The following is a 26220-nucleotide window of genomic DNA, read 5'->3' as shown; positions in this document are numbered from 1 at the left end:
GTGCCGTTCCTGTGCTAACTCGCTCAATCTTCCCCACAACCCTGGTGTGGCTGCTATGATCATTCCCATTTTACAGATGAGCAGACCAAAGCATACACAGTGGACATTACACAACTATAGATAGCAAAGCTGGGATTTCAATCCAGGCACCTGGGCTCCAGGGCTCTTTTTCTTACCCACAGGCTCTTCTGTCTCAACTTTAGTACCTCAGCCAGCCTTCCCTATAAAACAGATATTGTTCATGCCTGCAAAAGGTATCACGTGACTCAAAGAATCCATGCACAGAAACTGTTTTGTGTCTTCACAGCGGCCCCAGAGATGTGGTCTGGATCACACCTTCGTCCCTGCCTCCTCCTCTGCTGAGCCCGAGCCCGAGCCCAGGTCACTCACATCGGCATGGTTCATCCTCTCTCCCCTCACAGAAATAGCTCCTTGGAATTTTCCTGGCCAGGGACAATCATTCCCAAAGGATCACTGCTCCATCGACTTATTACTCCTATGCAGTCAACAACTCCGTAGACCCTCGTGTCCCCTGGGCCTGTACTGAGGGCCTCAGCTGTGGACCCCTACTTTACTGGATGCTATAAGCAAGTTCTTGGTAATGACATCTCATGGTCATTCCTGGATGTTCACGGGCATGTGACTCTCATATTGTTTAATTTTTCCTAGCTCTAAATCTTGCTGTGCCAGCTCCACTGCAGGCTCCTTCAGAAGGCTGGAGTGTATCTGAAGTTTCTCTGCATGCCCCAGGCCCAGCAGTGTCAAGCTCCCAGGGAACTCAGTGCAGACTCGTTTTGGTGTTCTTGGGACTTGTTACTTACACAATCCAGTCCACAGCCAGGATCAGAGACAGGTCATGAGTAGGCAGCCCAATGGCCTCCAGGATAATGGCAATGGTGAGGACCCCTCCAGCTGGCACACCTGCTGCTCCAACACTGGATGCTGTGGCGGTCACTCTAAGGGACAGCAGAGCAGGGCCAGCCATTAACATAGAGCATGGAGTGGACACAGAGAAATGCAGACCATGCAGCTGCAATGTGACTGGAAACTAAAAACCATCCCTCCATAGGCGCTGCTGGCTATGCCCTTAAGAGTCAACATACGCTCTTCAAGTAACGAATCCCCACTGTCCTCATTTTACTAGCGAGACACCAAGTCGTGGTGAGATTGGTTTTTCAAAGGAAATCACAAGAAAAACCTTCAGTTTTGGACCAGGGAAAGAATGAGGAGCTTACAGAATGGTGAAAATCTGTCCTGCGTTGAGCTCTACGTTGTTGAGTTGCGCAATGAACACCGCGGCCACACACTGGAAGATGGCTGCTCCGTCCATGTTGACGGTGGCCCCGATGGGGAGAATAAACCGGCTGATCCTCTTGTCCACACCATTGTTCTCTTCAATGCACTTCATCATCGAGGGAAGGGTCGCTGAGCTAGAAATGGGAAAAACAAACCACCAGACATGACAACAGTCCCAGGCAGGCTAACATGTGTCTTGTCTCAGGCCCCAGAACAGAACAATTAGCACCATCTTCGTTTCTGGCTTTCTTCTCATGAAATAAGGGAAAAAACAGAATCACTTTAAAACTTCTGTCACAACACGAGGCTTTGGCAACTCCCGAAATACTTAAAATATGACTGCCTTCATTTACCTGTTCTATTATTTCCTTGGATTCACGTGTTCCAAGTTTCTTAAGTGCATATTGCTTCCTGGTGTAAAATGTTCCCAAGAGAACAAACAACTATTTACATGTGCACCTCCTCTCTTGAGTGCTCCCCTCCCAAAAGTAAATGGTAAACTATCATTTTTTTTTTCTTTTAGGCCAAAAACCAGAAATGGCTCGGCGAGTTTGGAAAGAATAACTAAGTAGATAACCATAAGAACAGCACCTGCTCCCTCTAGCTGGCTCTGCAGGCTCTGCAGAGGTTAGTTGGTGCAGCTGAGAAAGAGGTTTTTTGTCTAGGCCAGAGGAACTTCCTTCCCTAATTTTTTTTTTTTTTTTTTTTTACTCCCACTTCCTTGTTATATAAATAGCCATCCAGATTGGGAGGAAATGAGCAGTAGAGGCAAAACTAAATGTGTGTATGAAACGACGTGCTGCCATCCTTTGAAAATTTTTACATATGTAGAAAACCCAGGGGGGTTTTTTTTGAAGGTTTTCCAGTGAATGACAGGATGCATCTCTTGTGCTAAATTAGATAATCCCACACTATTGTGGTCTCCTAGAGGGCTGAGCATGCATCCCTCACCACAGTGCCTCAAGACTCGTTTTCTAATTCATACATCCAGAAAGGGAGAATTGGGCAGGAACCATTCTAGAAACTTTCCTGCAATGCATTTTGAGTTAGGTGGGCTGCCTTCTTTTACTGAGGCAAAGGTCTTCCTAATTAGGGTGAGGGACCGGCAGCTGGGCTAACTAATGATCTGCTGACCTCTAAGGCATAAGAGGGAGAAGAGAATGAGGTCACTTCAGTAGAATAGTAAATGAAACAAAAACCCACCCCAGGGGAATACAGAAAAGCTGTGGGGCTGGTCATTTTAAGAAATCACGTGAGGCTCGGTGTGACTGTGCATGCCTGTAATCCCAGCTACCCGGGAGGCCGAGGTGAGAGGATCACTTGAGCCCAGGAGTTTGAGACCAGCCTGGGCAATCATGGGAAGATATTGTCTCTTAAAAAAGAAAATAAATAAATAAATAACAGACGACCGATTTAGAGTTTTCCAGGAATTGAAGTATATCAAGACACTGGCTGTGCATCTACCACTGGGCTCACCTGCTTCCATGTTGATATGGCTCAGAGCAGTGAAAAGACCCAAAACCCACTCACCTGGAGCAGGTAGCAAATGCTGTCGCAAATGGGGCGAGGAGGCCCAGGAGGAATCTGAATGGGTTTTTTCGTGTGAAAACAAAATAAATAAGTGGCAGAACAATTCCTCCGTGAATAACATGGCCCAATATAGATGCGAAGATGTATTTCCCCAGGCTGGTCACCAGCACGATGATGTCTTTCATTTCCACAATCTTGCTTCCAACAAGGAACATGATGCCCACAGGTACGTACCTAGGGCACAAGCACAGGGTACTCATCAGTAGGGGATAAGGCCGGGGTGAGAGATGCAGGCCCTTCCTGATGCAGAAGCAGGGACTTTCAACCAGGCCATCTTCATCTCTCCCTGGGATAACCCCGAGGAACCGAAATGGTCGGGGTTATACCATCCCCATTTTACAGGCCGTGAGACTGGGTAAAATGAGGATGACCACTTACCAAGGGTAACGGAGTCAGGACCAGAACCCAGACGTCTTTCTCCTTGGATACAGTAGGATGCTACCAGTCACAGGGATTCCCAGGAGGAAAGGCAAGGAAATCGAGATCAAAGCCTCCAGGATTGTGAGCCTGACTTTTGGCTTTGCTCAGGCTTGTTCTGAGAACTTAGAAACACAAAAGACTAACACCTATTTCACAGAGTGGCTGTGATACAAAATTGAGCCAAAGCTAGGACTTCTGTGAAGTTTTAAAGTCTTTGTGGCTTAGACAACATGATTCCGTGGGAAAAAGTCATTAACAATGACACTCTGGGAACACGCCTGGAGCGTGAGAGTTTTTTAAAGGCAGGATGGGAAGGAATGGACTGTGGGAGCTACAAAGAACAAAAGTCAGTTGTTTTGAATTAATATAAATTCAGGAAGAACTTTCTAACTGCTGACTTTATTTGTAAATTTTAATTGTGTAGGTAATAATTTCACATAGTTCAAATTTCAAGGGATACAAAAGAGTGAATAGAGTGAAATCTCCGTCTCATCTGTCTCCCAAGCACCCAGATTTCCCCTCCCTGGAGACAATGTCACTGGTTTCTTGAGTTTTCTTTCTAGAGATATTCTAAGCAGTAATTATTAATTAAAAAACCGATAGTAATACATGAATACATTCTCCTTTCAAAAAAATTAAAACATAGATGACACCAAAATCCTCTTTAAGTACCATCCTCAATCAGGACCCACCTCAAATAACCACTCCTACCTCCTATGCAATTAGATACATAGGTATGTATTTAAATCTGTGTGTTTATTTCTTTTTCACCCTATATTATATCTTTGAAATCTCTTCATATCAATACATGGAAATCTACCCCATTCATTTTTTATTGTGGTAAAATATACATAACATAAAATTTACCATCTTAACCATTTTTAAGTGTAGAGTTCAGTGGCATGAAGCTCATTCACATTCTTGTGCAACTATCATCACTATCCAAATCCAGAACTTTTCCATCATCCCAAACTTTGAAATCATTAAACATAATGGCCTATTTTCCCCTCCTCTCAGCTCCTGAGAATCACCATTCTACTTCCTATCTCTCTGAATTTGACTATTCTAGGTACACAAAGGTAGAATCATACAGTATTTGTCCTTTTGTGTCTGGGTTATTCCACTTAGTATGATGTCTTCGGACTTCATCCACATTGGAGCATGAGTTAGAATTGTACTCCTTTCTAAGGCTGAATAATATTCTATTGTATGTCTATATCTCACTTTGTTTGTCCATTCATCCACTAATGGACACTTGGGTTGTTTCCACCTTTACCTCATTGTCTTTAAATATTGTCTTCAGAATGGAAATACCATAGGTTACTTCATCATCATCCTGTTGGTGGACGTTTAAGTTGTTCCCAGGTTTGTCATTACAAACAACACTGCAAACATGCTTCATGGTGCCCACATGCCTTTGTTCTCTAGGTAGAGATGCTAAGAAGTGAACTGCTGAGTTATGGGATGTGTACATTTTAAATTTCAGTAGATACTGCCCTATTGTTCTCCAAAGTGGTTATTCCATATCACATTCCCACCAGCAGTCCAGAATAATCTTTCCTCTGCAACAGTGGTTCTTATGCAGGGATGATTTTGTTTGGAAGACAGTTTGGTTGTCACAACTTTCGGGGCATGGTGCTAGTGGCATCAAGCAGGTGGGGGCCAGGGTGGTGCTAAACATCCTACAGTCACGAGACAGCCTCCCACAAAGACTGATCAGCCCAAAATGTCAATAGTGTCATGGTTGAGAAACCTCACCCTCACTGTTATCAATGCCCGATAAAACCAAATTTTCATTTCCCTGTTTCTAATGAGGTTGAGCATCCCTTAAAACGTTTACTGGTCATCAGGTTTCACATACTTTGTCCATTTTCTGATATTTCATATACTTTGTCCATTTTCTGATAGTTCATTCAGTGATTTTTCTTTTTCAGTAATCAGAACTCTTTTTTTCTATATATACAGTATGCAAATATATATATCAGTTTTTAGAAATGAATGTCTTGACTTTTAACTTTGTTTGAATTATCTTTTGCATGCAGACTTTTTATATTTTGATGTGGTTAAGTTTAGCAGCTTTTTATGGCTTTTACTTTTTATATCTTGTTTAGGAAGACTTTTCCTGCCTCTATATTTTCTTCTAATATTTTCAGAAGACTCCTCTCTTTCTTTCGTTCTTTTCTTCCTTCCTCCCTGGTTAGTTTAATCCAGGAGTTAGCAGTGTGAGTTTTTGTAAATAAAGTTTTATTGGAACATAGTCATGCTCTTTCATTTACGAATTGTGAATAGGTACTTCTCTCCTACAGTGGCAGAGTTGGGTAGTTGCAATAGAGAACATGTGGCTTGCAAAGTTGGCTGACTCTGGATTTAATACATCTGAAAGTTATTTCTGTGAATAGTGTAGGGTAGACAGGTACTAGGGTTTTGGAGTGGGTAATTAGTAAAGGAAAGACTTCATGAAGAAAGTGGTAATACTGACAATGTCTCCCACACTTGGTTGAGATCCCTTAACTAGTTAAGGCATTTTAAACTTCAATTCTGTGTAATATACATTTCTGAGCAACAGGTCTCTCGCTCTCTTGCTGCAGTTAGACATTCAGCAGGATCTGCCTTACTGAATACCTGCTTATGTGACTGGTACATCAAATTGAAGGAAAGACTAAATTGGTTTCCAGATTCAAAGCAAATGTCCGGCCGGGTGCGGTGGCTCACGCCTGTAATCCTAGCACTTTGGGAGGCTGAGGTGGGCAGATCACCTGAGGTCGGGAGTTTGAGACCAGCCTGACCAACATGGAGAAATCCTGTGTCTACTAAAAATACAACATTAGCCAGGCGTGGTGGCACATGCCTATAATCCCAGTTACTTGGGAGGCTGAGGCAGGAGAATTGCTTGAACCTGGGAGGTGGAGGTTGCGGTGAGCTGAGATTGTGCCATTGCACTGCAGCCTGGGCAACAAGAGTGAAACTCCATCTCAAAAACAAACAAAACAAAACAAAAAGCAAATGTCCTAACATAGGAGTATCAGTGATATGGTTTGGATTTGTGTCCTCACCCAAATCTGATATCGAATTGTAATCCCTCGACGTCCCCCTGTCTTTCTTCCTCCTGCTCTGGCCATGTGAAGACCTGCCTGCTTCCCCTTCACCTTCTGCCATGCTTGTAAGTTTCCTGAGGCCTCCCCGGCCATACTTTCTGTATAGCCTGTGGAACTGTGAGCCAATTAAACCTCTCTTCTTTATAAATTACCCAGTTTCAGGTATTTCTTTATAGCAGTGTGAGAACGGACTAATACAGTTTCTATTTTTACTTTTAATTTAGTTGTTTATATTTTGTAGAGATAGGGCCTCACTTTGTTGCCCAGGCTGGTCTTGAACTCCTGAGATCAAGCAATACTCCGGCCTTGGCCTCCCAAAGTGCTGGGATTACAGGCATGAGCCACTGCGCCTGCCCCAATTTCTTTTTTTTTAGTCTAAACTTTGGAAAATATTAATATTTTAGACTTAAAAAAAGCCAAGAAAAGAACTTGACATCTAAACACATTTTCTTTTCTGAAAATGTCAGTTCTCTCCCTAGAACAACAATCACATAAAATGGCATTGGCAATGATAGAGTCAGGCTCTGGAATTTTCAGATTGAACAAGAGAAACATCACTGGTAGGGGGTCTAAACGTAGCCTCCCATTCCATTTCAAACTTCTCCTAAAATCAGTCCAGCTGTCACCCAGCACTATCTGACAGAGAGAAGTTCTGGGATCTTTAAGGGTTGAAAATAAGGAAAATGCTTTGTGCATGGAAGGAGAAACTAGTTCTTAACAATTAAGTAGAAGCAGCTGGGTGCAGTGGCTCACGCCTGTAATCCCAGCACTTTGGGAGGCCAAGGCAGGCAGATCGCCTGAGGTCAGGAGTTAGAGACCAGCCTGGCCAACATGGTGAAACCCTGTCTCTACCAAAAATACAAAAATTAGCCGGGCTTGGTGGCGGGTGCCTGTAATCCCAGCTACTTGGGAGGCTGAGGCAGGAGAATCACTTGAACCCAGGAGGCAGAGGTTGCAGTGAACCGAGATCACATCACTGCACTCCAGTCTAGGCAACAGAGAGAGGCTCTGTCTCAAAAAAAAAAAAAAAAAAAAAAAAAAAAATTAAGTAGAAGCCACAGAGGTCTAGTTTGGGTAAAACAGCAGGATAAAGCTTATGAGAGATTGATACTGGAATTGGTGTGATTTCTGAGAAGTTACTTTGAGGGAGCTGGTCAAATTTTTACCTTTTAGCCAAGAATCAATCTAAGAATTGTTACTTAACAATCATGCTTTCATTGATATCACACAAAAAAACACTTACAAATTAAAAGCCTACATAAAAGGGCCAGGCGCAGTGGCTCACACCTGTAATCCCAGCACTTTGGGAGGCCAAGGCGGGTGGATCACCTGAGGTCAGGAGTTTGAGACCAGCTTGGCCAACGTGGTGAAACCCTGTCTCTACTAAAAATAAAAAAAATTAGCTGGGTGTGGTGGCAGATGCCTGTAATCCCAGCTTTTCGGGAGGCTGAGGCAGGAGAATCGCCTGAACCCAGAAGGAGGAGGTTGCAGGGAGCCGAGATCGTGCCACTGCACTCCAGCCTGGGCAACAACAGCAAAACTCTGTTTCAAAAAAAAGCCTGCATAAAAGAAGAGCATTCCAACTTATATATGCATGGGGTGAAGATGGACTTGTCCTCGTCCTCCATGCTGTGAACTACCATAGTAAAGGGTCCCTTTGAAGCTTGAAGTCTATCATTTTCAGATAAGTGAACCTTATTTCACGCAACAGATAGCAAACTAATGGAATTCACTGCCCCACAAGATGACATGGGCAACCCACATGAACTGGCTGGTGGTAGGAACCTATAAACAGATCCCGGTGATGGAAACACCAAGGGGTCAGTGTGGACACTGAGGAAATGACTGGTAACTGTGGTGCATGCCTGGCTCTCTGAGGTCCTGGACAAGAGGAGAAACTGTCTCCACTTCTATCATCCTCTGTACCAAACCTGGCCTGTGGTGCATCAACCACATACACAGCATTGTGCCAGGTGGCCCCACATAGGCACCTAGAACAGCAAGGTGGACTCTTCTCTGGATGGCAGGAGGAAGGAGAGAGAGAGTAGACGGCAGGGCAGCACTCACCACATAATCCAGGACACCAGCACCATCGTCGCCTCATTGAGGGAATTGAAGAAACGGATGAGGTCTTCTCCTTCGGAGCCTAGTTTCTTTAAGGCCACTCCTAACACCAGAGCAAACAGGACCAATCCTAAAATGTTCATCCCTTCGATCTCAGTGCCTATGGGGATCTGCAGGATCAAAGAGGATAGAACAAGTTTACAACAGATGAGTGAGAATTAAAGATGTATTTGCTTGGTGTCCCCACCAGACTGAAACACTGTGCCCAGAATGAGAAAAGGCTCATATTTTATTTAACTGTTAGCAACTCTGCAAATAAAGGGGTAGGAAACTTAAGGGGAGATGTAGTCTGAGGACACAGAAAGCCAAGAAGCAAAAATTTCATCTAGCTGTTAACTCTGAAAGCTGCTCAAAAATGGCACAGGTTAAAGTGGAAGGTAGTGGGCTCCCTGTCATGGGGATATATTCAAGTAGGGGTTGGACAGCCACCTCACAGGGCTGCTTTTGAAAGAAGAGCTGGTTAGTCAAAAGTTCCTTCAGGCTGGGCACGGCGGCTCACACCTGTAATCCCAGCACTTGGGGAGGCCAAGGCCAGTGGATCACCGGAAGTCAGGAGTTTGAGACCAGCCTGGCCAACATGGTGAAACCCTGTCTCTGCTAAAAACACAAAAATTGGCTGGGCATGGTGGCAGGTGCCTGTAATCCCAGCTACTTGGGAGGCTGAGGCAGGAGAATCACTTGAACCCAGGAGGCAGAGGTTGCAGTGAGCTGAGATCATGCCATTGTACTCCAGCCTGGGCGACAGAGCGAGACACTGGCGCCCCCGCAAAAAAAAATTCCTTCAGATAACAAATCAGTGACTGTAACTTTGACTCCTAAATGTCCAGAGTTTTGTTGTGAGGCTCTTACAGTGACCTCATAACCGATAAACTTCACAGAAGGTTTTCATGATCAACATGAACTTTTTCAGGATACTCTTTCCTAAATCACTGACTTAAAATGCATAGACATACTGTATTCTTAATTTTTTCAGGCAATGCTGAATCTCCTTACTGCAAGCATATATTAGACAAACATTTTATCCCACCAACACACGTTATGAAATAATCGTTGGTGTTCCCTAGCTCTTATAGCTTGAGCGCAAAGGCTGGGCCCTAGCCCAAGTGTCTGGCAAATGATGGGTACTCAAAATCATTACAAATTTCTTTCTAAATACTTTTCTAATTTCCATAACTGGAGACACCTAGGTGGCTGGTGTGATTCACATGAAATGTACCAAAAGCCATGGATTCATATATATCATAAAAATTGTGATGGGGTAGCTTTTCATTTTCTTCCAACTTTTCTTTCTTTCTTTCTTTTTTGACAGAGTTTTGGTCTTGTTTCCCAGGCTGGAGTGCAATGGGGCGATCTCGACTCACCACAACCTCCACCTCCTGGGTTCAAGCGATTCTCCTGCCTCAGCCTCCCCCGTAGCTGGGATTACAGGCATGCGCCACCACGCCCAGCTAATTTTGTATTTTTAGTAGAGAAGGGGTTTCTCCATGTTGGTCAGGCTGGTCTCGAACTCCCGACCTCAGGTGATCTGCCTGCCTCAGCCTTCCAAAGTGCTGGGTTTACAGGTGTGAGTCACCACGCCCAGCCTTTCTTCCAACTTTTCATTGTGAGGACAATGTTCACCGTATAGGGCGCTTTTGTTTATGTTGATAGATATCACTTATAGAGGAGCAGCAGTAATAGTAATTAGGGAGCACTGGCTTTGGAGCCTGACTTTCACTACTTCCTAGTTGTGGGAGTCTAGGTAAGTTACTTAACCTAGGTAAATTACTTAACCTCTTCGTGACTCAGTTCCTCATTTATAAAACGGAGATAGTAACAGTAGCTAATATGTAAAACTGCTATGAAGAATAAATACGTTAATGTATGTAAAGTACTTAGGCTGTGTCTGGCAAATGAAAACCAACAATAACTATTATTATATTAATGGAATATCTTGGAGATCATTCTAGGCTCACTATCTGGAGTGTCTTCCTCTTAAAATGTTATTTTAATTCCACAGACAATAAGACGACTGTTTTTATTTATTTTTTTGGAGACAGGGTCATCCAGGCTGAAGTGCGGTGGCACAAACGCGGCTCACTGCAGCCTTGATCTCCAGGGTCTAAGCAATCCTCTTCCCTCAGCCTCCTGAGTAGCTGGAACCACGGCATGCGCCACCATGCCAGGCTAGGTTTATTTATTGATTTTGTAGAGATGGGATCTCCCTGTATTGCCCAAACCAGTCTCGAACTTCTGGGTTCAAGTGATTCTCCCAACTCAGTCTCCCAAAGTGTTATTATTACAGGTGTGAGCCACTGCACCTGGCCAAGACTTCTGAATATCACTACTGTCTCCTGGGACTTGATTTATTGAAGCTGGGTGCAGTGGGTACAGCTGAAAGCTGGGGGAGAGAGACGATTTGGGGAATTTAGTGCTGGTTCTGCTACTGACCTACTAGGATTCTATGAGCTGGATGGCTAACACCTGGTGTTGACCTTGGGGCTGTCAACTCACGCTTTTTGATAATGTCCCAAGTCCTAATTGGAATTGGTCAAGATTCAATGAAACCAGAGAATTCAATTATTATTTGAAAGTTGGTTTTAATATCACATGTTCTCATATGTGGGAGCTAAAAATGTGGATCTCATGAAGACAAAGAGTAGATTGGTGGTTACTAGAGGCCAGGAAGGGTAGGGGGGAAAGGGGACAAAGAGAAGTTGATTAATGGATACAAATGTACAGGTCGATAGAAGAAATAGACCTAGTGTTTGATAGTTCAGTAGGGTGACTATATTTTACAATAATTTACTGTACATTTCAAAATAGCTAGAATAATTATAATATTTCTATCACAAAGAAAGGACAAATGTTTAAGGTGATGGACATCACAAGTACGCTGATTTGACCTTTACAAATTATATGAATGTATTACATTATCACATGTACTCCCAAACTATGCACGTTTATTATTTAATTTCTTACATCAGTAAGAAAATTGTTTTAACAATTAAAAAAGAGAGCTGGTTTTAGCAGGTCTGCAATTCTAAGTTGTGGCATTTGAGGTCAGGCAGTTCCAGATTTCGAACCAACTCTCAGATTTGAGGACAATTACAATAATTTTTCCAATGAAATGACTCCCTTTCTGTAGAGGAGACTGGTGGCAGGTGGGTTTGGAGCAAGGTATGCTGGCTGTAACACACCTGGGCAAACTTAGCATTGGGTGGGGCGAGGGGACTACAAACAACCAGAGTTGCATCCCGGGCAGTCTCGCTGGTGCACCTTTGCAGATTCTGTTCCTGCTGCCTACATCACTCTTCCCCCACATCTACCCCATAGCTCCTCCCTCACCCGATCAGAAGACCTCCCTGACCACTCTGCTAAAATAGTACCCATCACCACACACACACACACACACACACACACACACACACACACACACACACTCTTCCTGTCTATTTGCCCTGCTTTAATGTTCTTCTTGGTGCCTATCACTGGCTGACATATACTTATTTATTACATGATTCCCTCCACTAGAACATGAGCTTTGTAAGAGCAGGGTTTTGATTGTATTGAGCACTACCGGAGTCCAGCACCTGGGAAGGGCACCTGGCTGTTGCCAGTAAATCACTGTTTAATGAATTAATGATTCAACTAAAGCCTAGGAGGAGTGTGTCTGTGGCAAGTTATTACATGGGATCAAAGTGGGCAGGGAAGATAGAGCCACGGGTCAGAGGCACCCTTCCAAGTGTCCTTGAGCCTCTGGGTCCTTGATTGATTTAGTTCTTTTTAGAGACAAAGTCTCCCTCTGTTGCTGTCTAGAGTATAGTAATCTTAAACTCCTTGGCTCAAGGGATCCTCCTACTTCAGCCTCCCAAGTAGCTGGTACTACAGGCTCACACCACCATACCTGGCTAGTATAGAAAATATATATTTTTAGATACGGGGTCCCACTATGTTGCCCAAGCTGGTCTCAAATTTCTGGCTTCATGCAATCCTCCCATCTCAGCCTTCTGAGTCATTGACATTACAAGCGTGAGTCACCATGCCTAGCTAGGTCCTTGACTTTTCATTCTGTCACCAACATCCCATCCTTGGGGACAAGGCCCACACCTGCTATGCCTTTATACAGTGTTCTTGCCACAGGGTTTAGGAAAGCCTGGAACCAGCGAGGACACACTGCTCCTCCTTCTTTCGTTCTTTTTTTCTTTTATTTATTTTTTTGAGACGGAGTCTTGCTCTGTCGCCCAGGCTGGAGTACAGTGGCACGATCTCAGCTCACTGCAAACTCTGCCTCCTGGGTTCAAATGATTCTCCTGCCTCAGCCTCCCAAGTAGCTGAGATTACAGGTGCCCACCACCATGCCTGGCTAATTTTTATATTCTTAGTAGAGATGGGGTTTCACCATGTTGGCCAGGCTGGTCTGGAACTCCTGACTTCAGGTGATCTGCCTGCCTTGGCCTCCCGAAGTGCACCCAGCCTCTTTCTTAAAGCCTGACTCCTTAAATGCCTGGGTGAAATTTACAGTGGAGGCAAGTGTATGTCAGCTGAGGTGGATGCTCACAGGTAACCAGCATTTCCACTGGAGAAGTCACAGCAGCCATATTTGCCAAAACTTAAAGTTATTGCAGAGACAATTAGTGTTCTAGCATTTACTTATCACTCTTAGTTTCTTTCTATTTATTTATTTAGACATGGTTTTGCTCTGTTGCCCAGGCTGGAGTGTAGTGGCACAATCGTGACTGACTGCAGCATCGACCTCCCAGGGTCAAGTGATCCTCCTACCTTGGCCTCCCAAGTAGCTGAGACTATGGACATGTGCCACCATGCCTGGCTAATTTTTATTTATTTTTTAGTTTTTGTAGAGATGGGGTCTCACTATGTTGCCCAGACTGGTCATGAACTCCTGGGCTCAAGCAGTCCTCCTTTCTTGGCCTCCCAAAGTGCTGGGATTATAGGCATAAGGCACTGCACTCGGCCAATAATTAGTTTTTTTTTTTTTTTTAAAAACTGGCCAAAATGGCCTTGATCAACCTTGGAAGACCATAATTTCAAGTAATTTGTAGTGGGGATATGAAATCCTACCTGATCAGGTTGTCCTAAGGCTCAAATGAAATAACGTCGGAAAGTGTCTGTGCCAAGAAGGTGGCATGCAGAAGTGAGCCACTTATCTGGAAAGCAGGCCTAGCTGATACCCACATCCCAATGAGCCCAGCTGTGGAATCCAGGGCCTGTCAGAACGGGCCCAGCTGGACTTCCAGCCACGTCCTCTGGCCAGACAGAGGGAAGTGACCTCCATTTTTTAAAATCAAGAACCACTGATTGGATGCACATTTATGAACAGGGGGATATCATTCACTAGGGGACTTTTGGAATGTGTGTGGGCACTTTGGTTGTCATAATGATTGTGGTGTCTTAGTGGGAAATAGTAGGCAGGGTACTAAGAATGCCAACTGTTCTGAAATGTTCAGGCAACAAAATGCAGACTTTCCTACATCCCCCAGGCCTCAGAGCATCCTATCAGTCAGTCATATAGGGAGAAAAAGCTGTTTAAAATGCACTGAGCCACTTTGGGAGGCTGATCACGAGGTCAGGATATCGAGACCATCCTGGCTAACACGGTGAAAGCCCGTCTCTACTAAAAAATACAAAAAACTAGCCGGGCGAGGTGGCAGGCGCCTGTAGTCCCAGCTGCTCGGGAGGCTGAGGCAGGAGAATGGCGTAAACCCGGGAGGCGGAGCCTGCAGTGAGCTGAGATCGCGCCACTGCACTCCAGCCAACAGAGCGAGACTCTGTCTCAAAAAAAAAAAAAAAAAAAATACACAGAGCTAGAATTAACTCCATTTTACCCACAAATATTTTTTCTGCATAGTTTTAGTATTCACTGGATTTTCCAAGAATATCAAGTGGATGTAAACTGAAGGAAGAATTCATTTTGTTCTGAACTTCAACAAGTGTTATTTGCCATTTTAGAATAATATCCAAGTCACTAGTGTGAGACATAATGTTGGTCTGCACTTGTAGCTGTTGCTTTTGGGGTAATTCTGTATACATATACAAAAATATTTATTTAGCATGTATTTCAAAATATGTGGAAAAATAGCAAAAAATGTGCCAACAATATTGAGTTGACTTCTATCTCACTGCTTTTAAATCTCAATTTATTTATTCTAAGTAATGCAAGCATCTGAAAACTTCATTATGTCTTCTAGTATAGTTGTATATTTACATGGTAAAATATGGATCATTTTATTAGAAATTATTTTTATTTCTGCCTTATATTATGTTGATTTTTAAAAAATGTAATAGGTGTAGGGGTAGTTTAAATCACTCATTAATTACATTTCCAGATGGTAGAAAAGGTTTTATAAAATGTTTTCTGGGGCCAGGCACAGGCTCACACTTACAATCCCAGCACTTTGGGAGGCAAAGGTGGGAGGATTATGTGAAGCCAGGAGAGTTCAAGGCCAGACTTGACAACATGGTGAAACTGCATCTCTACAAAACATTAAAAAAAAAAAAAATTAGCTGAGCATGGTGGCACACGCCTGTAGTCCCAGCTACTCGGGAGGCTGAGGCAGAAGAATGAGTTGAGGCCAGGAGTTCAGTGCAGTGAGCCATGATCACACCACTGCACTCCAGCCTGGGCAACAGAGCGAGACCCTGTTTCAAACAAACAAACAATGAATAAATCAACAAACAAAATGTTTTACGGATCCTCTGAGGATTGCAGTGCTTTGAGAGCAACACGGTGTTTGGCCGTGTTGGTAAATAACCAAAGGAGCAAACCTAACCTGTTTGCTCCAAATAGCCCATTCAAACCCCAAAGTTTTCAGCCCAGCTGGGAAAAAGACACATCCTGTATGCTCCTTCAATTAAGAAATAAGATTTGCTTTAGACATATTTTTACAAGTGACCTTATAAAAAGCTTTACCTTTTCATGGGTTACATTTCCAGAGCTGCTGTTGTGGGTCACGACTTTATAATCGGTTGCATACTGTGATCAAGAGGAAAAAAAAAATCCACTGTTAGTGCACAGGTGAAGACTGACCTAGAGGAACCAAGGGCACTGCTGTGCTCTCGCTACTTCTGTCACTAATCACACTGAGTGTCCTGGGCATTCCTTACTTGGCTGGCCTGACAAGAGCCTCTGAGAACTGTACAAAAGCTACATTAGGACCAAGCCAGCAGATACTTCAAGACATCTCTGGGTTGCTTAGTGTCCCACGGAAACAGGGAGAATTTGCTTATGTTCTTTGGGCAATGGTTTGGAGAAGAAAGGCTGCACAATTTTATGCTGATAGTTTGATATTTCCTTAGCCTTATATGTCATATTATTTGAATAACCTTGGCATTAACTCCATAATGCCAAAGTTCATTTTTCATTGTATCATTTTATTTTCATTCATTTATTTACGCCCCACTTTGTTCTAGAATGTATTTGAGCATGACTGCTTCTACTGTCTGTTTCTAATCTGGTTTGAGCCTCCACTCTTGAAAGTCAGGGACGTGAGGCAAGATGGCATCGTTTAGCTGAGTCTTCAGGGGGACTCAGTTAACAGAAGTGAGGTGTCTCTCTAGCTTTGGTCCCCTGGTTGATTTCACATGCTTCTGCATGGTGCACATAGGTGTCTCCCTGTGGCAGTATGTACTAACAAGTGGAATCTGTTAGGACAGTCCTTCCCGGCTCCTTTGAAGGGCACCTGATCCCTGAACTGTCAGGAGGAGGCAATTAGGAAGTATAAACTCAAAGGCCTGCTTTCTGCCTGCTTTTGCTGGGCTCTGGTTTCTCTCAGCTTTATCAGTGTTACAGAAAGGCAGAGGTGTTCACACAAACCCACCCACCTCCTCTGTGACAGGTACTAAAAAAAAGTCCCATACACCTATATTTTTTTCCTACCTCACATTATATATACAAGTCACTCCTGTGCTTATATGCAGATCAAAAAACAAAACAAAACAAAAATGAGAGGTTTAAGTCGAAACAGAAAAGTGTTTGCTTGTAAGATTAGACCATATAATCTAGGCCTTTATATTCCTTCTCTGTATAAAGAATGGTCAAAGGGATGTTACTTGCAGCATTGCCAAAAAATAGGGGAAAACCAGAAACAACCTGAGCATCCATCAGTGGGGGACCAGTAGAGGAGAATTATGTTATGCTCTTACAGCGGAATACTCTACAGCCATGGCGTCATGCAGAAGGGTAGCTACCGACATGAGAAAATATTCACAATATACTGCCTTAGAAAAACAGCAGGCTATGAAGCGACACGTGTAGTGTGTGTATATACTATGTATGCTTTTAATTAATTAATTAATTAATTGATTTAGAGATAGAGTCTCACTCTGTTTCTAATCTGGTTTGAGCCTCCACTCTTGAAAGCCAGGGACGTGAGGCAAGATGGCATCGTTTAGCTGTTGCCCAGGCTGGAGTACAGTGGTGTGATCTCAGCTCACTGCAACCTCCACCTCCCAGGTTCAAGCAATTCTCCTGTCTCAGCTTCCTGGGTGGCTGAGATTACAGGCGCATGCCACCACACCTGGCTGATTTTTGTGTCTTTCATGGAGATGGTGTTTCACCACGTTGGCCAGGCTGGTCTCGAACTGCTGACCTCAAGTGATCTGCCCGCCTTGGCCTCCCAAAGTGCTGGGATTACAGGCATGAGCCACCACACCCAGACGGTATGCTTATTTTTAAAATGTATGTGTATGGGGAGTCATCACATCTGAAAGAGGTATACCAAAAGAATGGGTAGCTCTAGACAGTGTCTGTGGATAATTTTTGTTTTCTTTTTTTTTTTTTTTTTTTTTTTTTTGAGGCGGAGTCTGGCTCTGTGCCCAGGCTGGGTGCAGTGGCGGATCTCAGCTCACTGCGCTCTGCCTCGGTTCACGCCATTCTCCTGCCTCAGCCTCGAGTAGCTGGGACTACAGAAGCGCCCATACCTCGCCCGGCTAGTTTTTGTATTTTAGTAGGAGGCGAGGGTTTTGCATTGGTAGCCAGGATGGTCTCGATCTCTGACCTGTGATCCGCCCATCTCGGCCTCCCAAAGTGCTGGGATTACAGGCTTGAGCCACCGCACCCGGCCAATTTTTGTTTTCTTACACTTCTTTGTATTTTAATTTTTTTTGCAATGAGCACATATTATCTTTATAATCAGAAAAAAAGATAAAAGTGTATTTTTTTTTAAGTCTATAATACTTAAGACATCCCCAAAATGTGATTTGAGGGTATTTCTTAGGTGATGTAAAAAAATTTTGGAACCAGTGGGACATTTTGGAAAGTTTTGTTTGTTCAGTCTTTCTTTATTTATTTTGTTGTTGTTGTTTTTTAACTCTAGGTACCCATTTATTAAAGTTTAGGCCAATCTTACCAAGTTTTGTTAACACCACTGTCTCTCCCTGTTCTACCTTACCTAACTCCATAGCAGTAATTTATATATTTCTTCCAACAAGGTTTCATATTTTTAGCAAAGTATCAAGCCTTACCGTACGGAAAGCTGCAACCACAAGATTTGAGGGAAACAGGTTTCTGTTGGAAAAGAAAGCATTCTGTCAGTATTCTTTTAAAACAACTTTTTAGAGATGAGGTCCCTGTTGCCCAGGCTGGAGTGCAGTGGTGTGATTGCAGCTCACTGCAGACTTGAACTTTTGGGCTCAAGTGATCCTCCCCAAAGTGTTGGGACTACAGGCATGAGCCATGGTACCTGGCTTCATCAGTATTCTTAAAATTCAGTGTACAAAGTATCTGCTTTGAGATGTCCACTTCTAAAACCCTAACACGGTGTTCTCTCTCCACCCCCAGCTGACACTGCATCTTTTGCTTGATTTAAGCACCCTAACTGTGCCTGAGGTGCTGGGCCACAGTAGATACTTTGAAGCCACTGATTTTCGTTTTCGTCTCTCTCATGGTACTCCTTGATATCTGAGCTTAACTGTGTGCAACCAAGTCTATAACTGCATTGCTTTCCTCTCACCTAGAGGTTAGGTACCATTGCAGTGGTGTGCAGTGTCGAGTGGTGCTGCCCACTAGTGAAATCCAAGGGCGTTTTTGTTGTTACAAAATTGAGGCATTCCTGAATTGGGGGGAGTGTGTGGGGACAAATGCCAGGTCCCACACATTTGTCCTGTTCAGTGCAGTAGAGTCCTGTATAATGAATTGTCTCAAGGCCTTCCCATGTCCTTCATGACATACCTGTAGATAAGAACCTTATCTATAATTACTGAAGACTAAACTAATTCCAAAACAAGGTTCCTTTTTTCACAATTTGAACATACACTGAATTTTCCAGAAATGTAATGACTTGCAAATTATGGGATGATTTTTGTTTTGTTTTGTTCAGAATGTTTCCAAATGTTATTCGTCTTCCTGGAAAATCACACCACCAGGGCAAATTGTAGAATCTGAGTCCTTAATTTCACACCCAGTGTCAAGTAACAGTCTGCATTTAGAATTATCTTATTAGCAATGATTCTGCGTTCAGGAGCAAGCATTCAACCACTTTATCTTAGAGCATGCATATATTGAAACACATTGTTTTATTATAATTATTTTCCTTTTGTTTTGTATATTACAGTTACATCATATTCATATTTTGAAATTATGTGGGCAGGGACATTTTATTTATGGATTTCATCTTAGAATTAAGGATATTATAAACATTTGTTATAAAAGGAGGGCAGTCGACCTGATGGAGCCCAAAATCTGTTCATGCAAATAGTTTTACTGAGGGCTCTGTGTAGGATGCTGGTCTTGATATACAAGAAATTCTATTCCAGCTGACAGTCCATTTGTTCTCACTTCCTGCAAGAAGAGTAAGTCTAGAAGAGCAAAAGACTCTGGATCATTCTTAACAATTTGTGTCAAACTTATCCACTAATTCTTACTTCTATAAGAAGCTGGGTTGCTCACCCGGATCTCCAGGTAACTATTTGCAGTGCATTGGGTTTCAGAGGTAGGCAGGTCTGGCTGCAACCCAGCTGTGGCAGGCAGAGTCTAAGATGGCCTCCTGGTATTCACACCTTTGGGTAATCCCTTTAGTGTGGGTGGACCTATGACTTGCTTCTAATGAACAAATGCAGCAAAGGTGATGGGATGTCCCATCCATGATTTGGTTACATAAGGTTGTAGCTTCCATTGTGCTAGCTGACTCTTCTTATTGTCTTCTGCTTGCATGCTTTGATGAAGCAAGCTGCTATGTTGGAAAGGCCCATGAGACTAGAAACTGCAGGTGGTCTGCAGCCAAGAGCCAAATGAGGCTCCCAGTCCAAACTTCAAGGAACTGAATTCTGCCAACAACAACATGACCACAGAGGTGAATCTCTGCCCAGGTGGACCTGTGGATAAGAACCTAGCCCTGACCAACACCTTAATTGCAGCCTTGTAAGAGACTCTGAAGCAGAGGACCCAACTAAACTGTGCCAAGATTCCTGACCCCAGAGAAACTGTAGGATAGTAAATATGTGAGATTTTAAGCTGTTTAAGCTGTTAAATGTGTAGTAGTTTGTTATGCAGCAATAAAGCAGCCAATAAAGTTAATAAGATGCAAAAATCACTGCATTAGAACGCTTAGGGTGCTCTCGCAGGACGGCCAGCATATATAGCCTGCAACACAGCATTTCCCAAACTTGTCCACAGAACCTGAATTGCTTTTAGTATATTTAGAGAATACCAGAGTACATGCTTGCATTTAAGCAGAAAAAATTAATCTTTAGCTGAATTAAGTTGTTGCAAAACTGTGACCAGAAGTTTGATTCTTATCACAGCTAGATTTACTTTTTAAAAAGTAGAAACAGACTGGCAACTTATATTGGCTAGTTTTCAGAGTATAGATGAATAACAACTTACATTTGTTATTATTTCCATTACAAAGCAACTTTCTTACATATTTCAGTCTTGGGGGCTACGTTTGGCATCTCATTTCCATTTTCTGCCCTAGTCAGAAGCAGCAAGGGGCCCTGTGCCAACGTCTCTCTGTTCTGTATCCACCACACAACAATCCTCAGTTGTTGACAGACTGAGCTGCTCTAAGGTTCTCTCTCCATGAGGACCAGGAAGTTCAGAAAAGAGTTGGGTTAGAAGCCCTCCACTTTCCTCATGGGAAACAATTTCCCCGGCAAATACCTCACATCATTCAGGGATTAGCTGTTTCCTCAATTGGTGCAAGCACAGCCTTTCCCACAGCCTTGAAATGCATTCTCTTCTAAAGAGCACAACATTGTTTGTTTAATTCCGTCTATCTGTCCTGCCCAATCTCTTCTTACAAGCAATAACCCAGTACCGTCTTACCCAGAACGGGCCCTGTCCTTAACCCAGAACATCTACACTTAACAGCCACTAGCACACCCACCTGTTTTCAGACTGTCTACAGTATCTAGTCTACAAAATCCAATGGGAACAGAGGGGTCCAGAAGCAAAAGAGCAACTTCTATCCCCCAAAAATCAAGTTCCTCAGAAGAATGTGATGTGTTTTGACAGTTTCTGATAAAGTTAAACAGACACTTATCATAGGACTCACCAATTCCATTCCTAGTTTTTTTTTTTTGCTTTTTATTTTTTGGAAACAGAGTCTCACTCTGTTGCCCAGGCTGGAGTGCAGTGGCAGATCTCAGCTCACTGCAGCCTCTGCCTCCCGGGTTCAAATGATTCTCTGGCCTCAGCCTCCCGAGTAGTTGGGACTACAGGTGTGCACCACCACGCCTGGCTAATCTTTTTTTTTTTTTTCTGAGATGGAGTCTCGCTCTGTTTCCCAGGCTGGAGTGCAGTGGCGTGATCTTGGCTCACTGCAAGCTCTGCCTCCCGGGTTCACACCATTCTCGTGCCTCAGCCTCCTGAGTAGCTGGGACTAAAGGCGCCCACCACCATGCCTGGCTAATTTTGTTTTTGTATTTTTAGTAGAGATAGGGTTTCACTGTGTTAGCCAGGATGGTCTCGATCTCCTAATCTCGTGATCTGCCCTCCTTGGCCTCCCAAAGTGCTGGGATTACAGGCATGAGCCACTGCGCCCAGTGAATTTTTGTATTTTTAATGCAGACAGGGTTTCACCATGTTGACCAGGCTGGTCTCAAACTCCTGACCTGAAGTGATCTGCCCGCCTTGGCCTCCCAAAGTGCTAGGATTACAGGCGCGAGCCACCATGCCTGGCCCACTGCTAGATATTTACCCAAGAAATATAAAAACATATGCCTGCAAAAAGGACCTGTATGCATAACAGCATTATTCATAATAGTCAAAAACCCAAATGTCCATCAACAGATGAAGGGATACACAGATTATGAAATATCCATACAACGAAATACCACTTGGCAATAAAAGGAATCCAAGTGATATACGCAACAACATGGATAATCTCAGCAACTCTGTGCTGAGCAAAACAAGACTGATAAAGAAGAGTACATACTGAATAATTCTGTTGATATAAAACTCTAGAAAAAGCCAAACTAATTTATAGTGATAAAAAGCAGGTCAGTTGCCCGAGGCCAGGGGTGGAGAATGGGGATTGCTGAGAAGAGTTATAGGTGATGGAAAAGTTCAGTATCTTGATAGTGGTGGTGGTCACATGAGTTATCCATTTGTTAAAACTCATGGAACTGTACATTTAAAGTGAGTGCATTTATTGTATATAAATCATACCTTGAAACTGTTTAAAAACTTAACATAAAAATATGGTAATAACTGATAGAGATTTTCCAACTAAAAAATACATACATTCAATGGGTGGGCTGAACTTTTTTTTTAGATTATACAGCTCATTTCTCAGATAACAGTCTCTGGGAAGGACTCTTCTGGTGGCAGTGAGCTGAAGCACGATAGAAAGCATCTTCCTTCACTTTCATCATCTGCTTGCCACAGACCAGGAGCAGGAGCAGTGCCCTCCTGCTGTCACCAAGGGCAAGGAGACGAGGCTGCCAGAGTAAAGCAACATGTTTCTCTGTCCTCTGCTTTCCCTCTCTCCTTTGGCTTTCAGACATGGATGCTGCAGTAAACTCTGGTTCTTACTCTTGAGCTCTCTTCTAATCCAGGATCAGTTGCCTCTCCCGCAAACAATTTTTCTTCCCAGAGCTCTGTCTTCAGGCACTTTCCCAACTCCTCACATTCACACAGTAGCTTCATGGGCTTTTGAAATCAGAGACATGGAGCTGGAAGGGATTTTAGAGGTGATCCAGTTCTATCCCCTCATTTAGCACATAGAGACACCAATGCCCAGTCACTGAGCATCTCCCATTTCTGCTCCATCTAGGCCAGCACCATCCAACTGAAATGTCTGCATTTGTGCAGTCCAATATGGCAGCCTTGCGGCTATAGAGCACTTGAAATGTGGCCAGTGCTACCAAGGCACTGATTTTTAAGTTTTATTTACACTTGACGTAATTTTAAGTAGCCACATGTGGCTAGTGTCTATTGTATTAGATAGCCCAGATGTACAGTACTGAAATCCAGAGTCCAGAAGTCAGGAGGACCAAATGGTCATCCTGTGTTCACCTCCGCACATCACCCACTTTCACTGGGTTTAGGATGCTTCTAAGCACTGAGCTCCTCATCTTATTCAAGTTTGCAAATATTTCCTTTTTCCATTGTTTGATCCTGAGAGATCTACTTGAATTACATATGTATTAGGCCAAAGTTTCTCAAATATCAGTAGACCATTAAAACAATGTATTGGCTTTAACCAGTATTTTATAAAAGATGAAATACATTAGACAAAAATATCAGCATGTATCACACTTAAAATATTGTTTAGTGGAGCCTGTGTTTTGGTTTGAGTATGTGAGAGTTGGGGGGAGGATATAGTGTGGATGCCATAATATAAAATGTATTTCTTATGGTAGGTCAAAATTAAAAACATGTGTGAAACCTCTAAGATACACTACTTAAATCTAAAATCTAGAGGCCCAAGTCAGTCTAAACTATGAGATAATGAATGAACAAGCTTTTCCAGTGCTATCTTTGAATACATTACTTAAAACAAACAGAAAAACTAGTATGAAATGAGGTTGAACTGGCCAGTGTAGAACCACGGTGGGAGGTGCTATGTAGACCCATGCAATTCACACAGTGAAAAACTTCAAAGACATTCTTTCTGTAACATCTGATACTGTTTGTTCTTCTGATCCTATTGTCAAGGGTGGTATACATTTCTCTGTTCTATATGAAAAGAATGCAAAACAATTTACTTTTGCTTGGGCATATTTTGTTCCAGAATTATTTCCTTTTATTTAAGTTCAAAAATTCTTTACCAAATCTATTAAAATTTCAAAGACTCTTCAGAACAGGATATGGCACAGTATGTACACCTGATGAATATTTATTATCCCTAGTATTTATTGTTACAGAGCCAGCTAACAGGGATGTGCCCCTTCAGATCTTGGTACCCCCTACAAGGCTGAGCTGAGGAAGGGCTGGGACTGGTGGACTTGCACTCTGATGATGGGGGTGTGAATCTATCCTCTCTTTAAGGCCTCCATCCAGTTTTAGATTCCAGCTGGAAAGGGTAGGGCTGAACCCCTGGAGTGGGGAACTTTTGGGGGAAATTAGATTAAGAGCGGCACTCATGCTCAGTATCAAATAGCCCTCAGCTGTTCCTGAGAAGCTGGGACACACTAGAATATTAGCAAAGCACTCATATATTAACTCATTTAATCCTCACAACCATTCTAGATAGTAGATCTCATTAGCCTCATTTTACAGATAAGGACACTCAGGCACAGAGAGGACAAACAACTTGTGCATGTACAGCAAGTACGTCATCGAGCTGGGCTTCAAATCCAGGTGTTTGGCTTTAGTGTCTGCTCTTCAGCACTACCCACCTCCCTAGACTGATGCTTTTTTCTGTCTCTAAACTATTCAGGTGTCCTCCTGGGTGGTAAAAGAAATGGTCAAGAGTTAAAATCTTTCTTTTAAAAAAATTACAAGCTGCTATTATTTTCCTTTCGTCACTAGATAGCGCTGGAAAAGCTTGTTCATTCATTATCTCCTAGTTTGGACTGACTTGGGCCTCTAGATTTAAGTAGTAGATCTTAGAGGTTTCACACATGTTTTTAATTTTGACCTACCATAAGAAATACATTTTACATTATGGCATCCACACTATACCCGCCCCCTGACTCTCACATACTCAGTTAATTTGGATCCTTGTTAGATGTGCTAAGTCTTCATCTTGCCTATAGAAGAGAGAGACATGGGCATAGTTACAACAACCCACCACAGTCAATAATGAAAAGAAATTGTTCACAACTCACTCCTCAACTTTGCTGGCTAATATTACCATTTTTTTAATTAAAAAAATATGGAATGCTTCACGTTGGAACATCTCGTTGTGTGTCATCCTTGCACAGAGGCCATGCTTGTCTTCTCTGTATTGTTCCAGTTTTAGTATATGTGCTGCCAAGGCAAGCACAGGGGGCTAATATTAAATCTCAGTCTCTGATAGTTTTTTTTTTTTTTTGCACCTATTCAAGAAATGTGTTCTTTGCAGCTTGAGAAGCACCATACCTATTCACACCCATCCTTGAGAAGGATGTAAGTCCAGCACACCTCCCTCTGTGAAGGGAAAGGCTCAGAGCATGGTTTGCTATTAAGAAAATTAGCACGAGCGGAGAAAAAAAACCCTAGAAAACTGGGCAACAGATAAAATCCTAATCGTATTTACTATATACACGACCACAGCCTACTATGCTACTGCAAGATGGTGGCCCTCGGCCATTCTTCTGGCTGCCAGCACAGACCAGAGCCCTGGGCCTAGGCTCTGTCCCTACCTGCCTCCTTGGCAGTTACGCCCTGGTTCTCCATTCGAAAACTACAAACTTTAGAGCCCAAAGGAATGTTAGAAACCAGTTGCCTCAATCCCTTCAATTTACAGCAGAGGTGAACTGGAGATCATAAGCATGTGAGCAGGGGAAAGAAAGAAACTTGGGATATCAGTGGGATAAAGGACTGTCCCATTTCAGAGAGCTCTTCCATGACTTTGTTTGACTTTCTCCACTTTCCAAATTTTCCATAGTGATCCTATTGATGGTGAATTAAACATAGTGGTGCCTGTTACTTCTACTCCAGATGCCATGTAGTTCCCAATACAAACTACATTAGGGGGCACGGGTCGGTGAAACAAGCCTGTAATCCAGCTCTTTGGGAGGCGAGGCAGGAGGATCAGGAGTCAGGGGTGAAACTATCCTGGCTAACAGGTGAAACCCCGTCTCTACTAAAAATAAAAACTAACAGGCCCGAGGTGAGCCTGTATTCTAGCCGGGAGGCTGGGAGGCAGAGAGAATAGCCTGAACCGGGGAGGCGGAGCTTGCAGTGAGCTGAGATCCGGCCACTGCACTCCAACCTGGGCGTGAAGCCGAGACTCCACACCTCAAAAAAAAAAAAAAAGGCTTCATTAGCTTCCATGCAGTCATCTTGAGTTCCCCTAAACATTCCTTTTCTTCCATCAGCTCCTTTATTTCCAGGAAAGAGACTGGCCATCCCATTAGCTCAGGTGAACTGGAAAACCCAATCACTCTAGTTATAACAAGAGCACAGGTGTATTGGGCCAGCACTATTCTAACAGAAGGCCACGGGCTTCGACTCTGCGACCTGGCTTAGGCAACCCTCAGAACAATCCTGCGGGCAGGCCTGTCATGATTCCCATGATAAAGATGAGGAAACCAAGGAATGGAAAAGTTATGGACATATCCCACAACCAGTAAGCATTGTTAGGGACCAGAGTTCCTGTGGCTAGTT

General features: G+C 43.2%; 1 protein-coding gene and 1 pseudogene across 1 annotated transcript in view; both read right to left on the bottom strand.

Annotated features, from left to right (window-relative positions):
- Window positions 1–26220, bottom strand: part of SLC1A4 (solute carrier family 1 member 4) — a 34910-nt gene that overhangs the window by 4335 nt on the left and 4355 nt on the right. Inside the window, exons 2-7 of the mRNA XM_003908733.5 lie at window positions 17988–18030; window positions 15436–15498; window positions 8469–8635; window positions 2827–3060; window positions 1236–1430; window positions 822–956 (exon numbers count right to left, since the gene is read on the bottom strand). Coding sequence (XP_003908782.1) covers window positions 822–956; window positions 1236–1430; window positions 2827–3060; window positions 8469–8635; window positions 15436–15498; window positions 17988–18030 — 837 coding nt within the window. The remainder of the gene's footprint in view (window positions 1–821; window positions 957–1235; window positions 1431–2826; window positions 3061–8468; window positions 8636–15435; window positions 15499–17987; window positions 18031–26220) is intronic.
- LOC116270375 lies at window positions 24779–24895 on the bottom strand (annotated as a pseudogene).

Source organism: Papio anubis, chromosome 14, assembly GCF_008728515.1.
Source record: "Papio anubis isolate 15944 chromosome 14, Panubis1.0, whole genome shotgun sequence".
Classification (NCBI taxonomy): Eukaryota; Metazoa; Chordata; class Mammalia; order Primates; family Cercopithecidae; genus Papio; species Papio anubis.
The sequence above is the reverse complement of the archived record's forward strand: the minus strand, read 5'-3'. Positions and strand labels throughout refer to the sequence as shown.